This window comes from Acomys minous (assembly GCF_964271855.1).
Source record: "Acomys minous genome assembly, chromosome: 2".
Classification (NCBI taxonomy): domain Eukaryota; kingdom Metazoa; phylum Chordata; class Mammalia; order Rodentia; family Muridae; genus Acomys; species Acomys minous.
Genome location: NC_140484.1, coordinates 135,919,976 through 135,925,320, shown reverse-complemented (window position 1 = coordinate 135,925,320; position 5,345 = coordinate 135,919,976). Strand labels below are relative to the sequence as shown.

At 43.0% G+C, this 5,345-nt stretch overlaps 1 protein-coding gene across 1 annotated transcript; it reads right to left on the bottom strand.

Annotated features, from left to right (window-relative positions):
• Window positions 1-592: 592 nt before the first annotated feature.
• Window positions 593-1,537, bottom strand: LOC311581496 (olfactory receptor 52D1-like; the record flags this gene model as incomplete). The annotated part of the gene is made up of 1 exon (XM_084753804.1): window positions 593-1,537. Exon 1 carries the CDS (start codon window positions 1,529-1,531, stop codon window positions 593-595), a length of 939 nt encoding a protein of 312 aa, XP_084609930.1. The 5' UTR covers window positions 1,532-1,537.
• Window positions 1,538-5,345: the final 3,808 nt, after the last annotated feature.

Below are 5,345 nucleotides of genomic sequence, written 5' to 3'. Positions count from 1 at the left end.
TAGTGTCCCTTTCAAAAAGTCCAGTCTTTTCTTAAGGCTGGTAACTTACTTTTTTAGTAAGCAGTAGCTACTTTTACAGCTTAGATTTACTATTGCTATGATGAAACACCATGACCAAAGCCACTTGGGGGGAGGAAAGGGTTAATTTCACTCACAGTTCCGTATAACTGTTCATCACTCAAAGCAGTGAGGGAAGGAACTGACACAGAGGCCAGAGGTGGGTGTTGCTTCCTGGCTTGCCCAGGCTCTCTTCTTATAGAACCCAGGCCCACCAGCACAGGGGTGGCACTGCCCACCACGGGCTGGCCTGATGGCTAGACAATATGGAGGCATGTCCTCAGTTGAGGCTCCCTCCTTTCAGATGACTCTAGCTGCGTCAAGATGACATAGAACTAACCAGGACACCACTTTTGAGAGAAGAGTGAAAATATCATCCCTCTGGACTATTCAGAATTTCTTTAACAGCCCAGAAAAAAAAATTGATGACTTTAATTTGAGCATTAAGTTCCCACTTCATCTCTCCAACTCTCTTCCTGATGTTGTAATATCCAGAATATTTTATTTTTCTTATCTCCAACCTCTGCTTAAGACATTATACCAAGTCCTTCCCGAAGTGGAGCAGTCTCACAAGCCGACTCCGAATCTCCTTGGTTCTCGCTCCATAGATAATGGGGTTGAGCACAGGAGGCACCAGCACATAGAGGTTAGCCAGGAAGATGTGCACATGCTTGGGAACTCGGTTGTGACCAAAGCGGTGGGTGAGGAAGGAGAAGAAAGCAGGTATATAGAAAACCAGGATGACACCAAGGTGAGAGCCACAGGTACTCAGAGCCTTGTGCTGAGCATCACGGGATGGAAGACGGAAGACAGCCCGGAGGATGAAGCCATAGGAGATGGCGATGAGAATAGAATCCAGGCCCATGGCCAGCAGAGCCACAGTCAGCCCGTAGATAATGTTGACAGTGATGTTGGTACAGGCAAGCCTCGCAATGCCCATATGCTCACAGTATGTGTGAGCCATGACACGGTGACCACAGTAGGACAGTCGCCTCAGCAAAAAGATGAAGGGAGACACAATAGCCACACTACGGACTATCCCAGCAAAGACAATTTGGCCTATGACAGTGTGGTTGAGGATGGTTGTATATCTCAGAGGGTTGCAGATAGCCACATATCGATCAAAGGCCATGGCTAGGAGAACTGAGGACTCCAAGGCGTAGATAGAGTGGACACAAAACATCTGGGCTAGGCATCCACTAAAAGAAATCTCATTAGCCTGGAGCCACAGAATGGCTAGCATTTTAGGTACAGTGGTGGAGCTGAGAGCCAGGTCAGTGAGTGAGAGAAGGCAGAGGAAGAGGTACATGGGTGCATGAAGAGCACTCTCTGTCCCAATGATGAGGATGAGGGCAACGTTACCAAGAAGGGCTACCAGATACATGACACAGAAAGGGATGGCAATCCAGAGGTGGGCAAACTCCAGCCCTGGGATCCCAGTCAGGAAGAGAGTGACTGGGAGACTGTCACTCATGTTGGAGGCTGATGCTCGTCTTGGCACATGAAGGGCTCTATCCAAGTAGTGACAGCATGCCTGCCCTGAAACATTAGGTATCTGCTTCATTTACATATCTATAGGATGAAACAATGTGTTTTTTCTTCAAGAATCCTTTTAAGGCTCTGCTATTTCCTATATTATACATCAATGCTTGCTTCTATATTCAACACAAGGTAAGTATTTATGTTCCCAGATGGATACTCCCTGACTTATCTTGTGAAATGTCCTGCGTATCATCTAGAGACCTAGTCCCTTCCCTCGGATGAGTACTTTTTACTTTTCTTCACTCATATTCCCCCACCGCATCACAGTTTTCTTTAGTTCCCATATACAATATATATATATATTTCAGATAAGTTTCAAGGAGCCTTCAGTCTCTATATGCTTCTTAGCCATCTTTAAATTCTTGCCTTTTTTGAGGGTCTCTGTGCTACTTGTAGGACTTAAACTTGGTCTCATTTATACAGATTCTGAGCTGGGTCTTTTCACTCCACCCAGTGTCCATGTTCAATTTTCTATCGCTTCCAGAAAAACACATTATTCCATGTCACTTCCTAACGCTAAGATAGCTTTTTAAAAAATATCTTATTTATTCATATTACATCTCAATTGTTAGCCCATCCCTTGTATCCTCCCATTCCTCCCTCCCTCCCGCTTTCCCCCTACTCCCTTCCTCTACGTCTGTGACTGAGGGGGACCTCCTCCCCCTGTATATGTTCATGGGGTATGAAGTCTCTTCTTGGTAACCTGCTATCCTTCCTCTGAGTGTCACAAGGCCTCCCCATCAAGGGGATGTGGTCAAAAATCGGGCACCAGAGTTTGCATGAAAGTCAGACCCCAAAGATAGCTTTATTCAGTATCTGAACGTTAGACCCTCTCCCTGTTTGCTCTTCAGTGATAAGCCAGGGTGGTTTTGGCTGAGCCCTGACATAGGCCTGTGGTGGTAGAATCGGGCAAGCTGTAATCACTACAAACCCTCTTTCCCTGTTTTTGGCTCAGTATTATACCTGTGCATGGTTTCCTGTTATTGCTGTCAGATAATATCTGCTGCTCTGTCAGCATCTGTGGCTGAGAGGGCTGGGAAAGACAGAAGAGAAGCACAGTGTTTTTCTTCCATTAAGAGACAGCGTGAAAGTATAATGAACCTGTGTCCCACTCGGTTTCACAATGGGTGTCTTCTTCCAAATTTGCCTCAGCCTTTTTAAAGTCAGTAACTGGGTTTTTGAGGTTTTGCTTAGGCAAATACAGTTTAGTCAAACTTAGACATCAATGTAGCAACTCTGAGGTTGTTTTCTTTTTGTTTTTTCCTAATCAAACACAGTTTTTTAAAAAAAATCTGATTTAGAAGAAGAAAAACTCTTACCTGTGCAAGAGGCATCCATCATTTTTGGTGAAGTGTGCCAAGAGTCGATCTCTGCAAAGGAGCTCTGTGTGGGTGTACAGCTACTGGGCGATGTGTTACATGAGTGCTACATTGCTTAGGAGAGAGAGCAGAGGTGCACGGCTTGGGCAGGTGTGTGCCTACGCTTGAAGTTTTGTTTGGAGGAGTGGAAGGTGTGTGACCTTACAAATGTGGACGGGCGTGGCATGAGAGAGTGGAAAGCCTCGGTGCTATTCCTGTAGAATTGTCTGCTCCTTTCTGAACTCTCTGAATATCTTCAGCGTGGCCACCTGGCTCACCAAGTGAGGTTTTTTTATTGAGTCATTCTGCAATACTCAAGAGTAAAGACTCAGGTGTCCTCCTCCTCCAAGGTACCTGCTGCATACCTCTTGGGGGAGAAAGAGAAAACGGGAGGTTGATAAATGAGAAGAAAAAAAATCAAGTGAGAAAAAAAATTGCAATAACTTTTGAAGAAAAGTGGAAGTGTGTGCTTTATTCTCTGTCCTGGTCTGTGTCTGTCTGTCTTTGTTTGATTCATTTTTCTTTCTTTCATTCTGAGTTTTCCTGAAAGCCCTGTTATTGCGGTTCATTTGCATTCTGTGCACAGAATCAGCGAAGTGTGTGAATAGAGTAGTAAGTGGTGGAGAATGCCATTGTGCCACCAGATGCCACTTAAAAACACACAAAGGTGCTGGAGAGATGGCTCAGCAGGGACGAGTATTGGCCGCTCTTCCAGAAGATCTGGGTTTGAGTCCCAGCACCCACATAGCAGCTCACAACTGCAAGTTTAGTTCCAGGGAATATGATGCCTGCTTGGCCTCTGAGGCCATGCATACATGTTGTGAAGACATATATGCAGGCAAACATCCAGAAACATAAGATAAAATATGCACAGTCAGCATGCACAGGGTCTCAGCCAGATGGGGTCCCATTGCTGAGAGAGGAAGCGGGCACCAGCTCTCATTCCTAATGCAGAAACTTTCTCCAGTTGATAACTACTCACATAGAAAACTAAGTTTTCTCCAAGAGAGCCTCACTGGGTATACAAACCACACTTAGGGCAGGCCCCATGCCCAGCAGTAGAGACCAAAAACAAACAAACCAAAAACAACAACAAAAACCCAAAAAACAAAAAACTCAGTAGTATTTTTGAATGTATTTTTGTTTTATAACACTTCATCTGGGCTTCCTCCCCTCCACAAATCTTTTGATTATCTACTACAGTTTCTGTTTTTGTTTTGTTGTTGGTTTTTTGTTTTTGTTTTGTCTTGTTTTGTTTTTTGTTGTTTTGTTTCTGTTTGTGTTTTTATGTGGTTTCTGTGTACGCAAGTGTGTGTTTCTGCATCTATATGTGTTCCTTGTGCTTTTTCTTTGGCTCTTCTTGCCTCCTGTTTGTTTTGTCCTATTTTAGTTTTTAAATTTTTATATTATTTTCCTTTATTATTATTTTTACATGTCTGTCTGTTTTCTAATGAGAGAGAAAGAAAGGTTGTGGATTTGGATGGGAGGGGAGAAAGGATGGATGTGGAAGGATTTGGGAGAGGGGAAACCACAGTCAGAATATATTATATGGAAAAAATTTTATTTTCAATAAAAAATTACCAAATGTACAGTGTATAAAAAAAAGTGGATTCCTGGTAATGACAGCAGGGAATTAAGCAAAGCATAAGACCTTTCTGACCCTTTCCACTGTGACTGCCAGGCTGTGTCATGAAACCAGGTCTGTTGGGGTAGCATTCTGCTCTGACTGGATGCCCTGAGTTTCACGGTATCATCTGCCCACTGGTCCTGATTTTACAATATATGTCCATCCACATTCTAACCCAGGATCCACTGATTTTCCTTTCTGACTTTCTTTGCAACATATATTCTCGGCTTAAATTACTCCAAAGCAGTGGTCTTATAAAAATGTAAGAAATTTATTTCCTAAAGAATGTGGTAAATATATGCACTTTAAAAACTTTGAGCTGGCACTTGAAAAGTAGGATTGAAAGTTTAAATAGTGGAGAAAGGGTGAAATTTTCAGTAAACTGTGAATACTGACACTTAAAAGTTAAACTGTCACATCATTATTTAAAATGCATTCAATAGCACCTTTTTGTTAGTATGTGTCTGTGTTCATGTGTATATATGCTTATGTTTGACATGTATGTGGAGGCCAAAGGTCAAATTCTGGTGTCTTTTTCATTTGCTAACTATCATGTTATTATCCTTATTACTATTATTACAGAGAGAGTCTCACTTTGCCTCCTTGGTTAGCCTAGCGTGCCACTGTAGACCAGGCTGGCCTTGAACCCACGAAGATCCACATTTGTTTCTGCCTCCCAAGTGCTTGTATTTAAAGGTGTGTGACACCACATTCTGGCTTCCACTTTATTTTTTGACACAGGGTCTCTCACTAATTCTGAA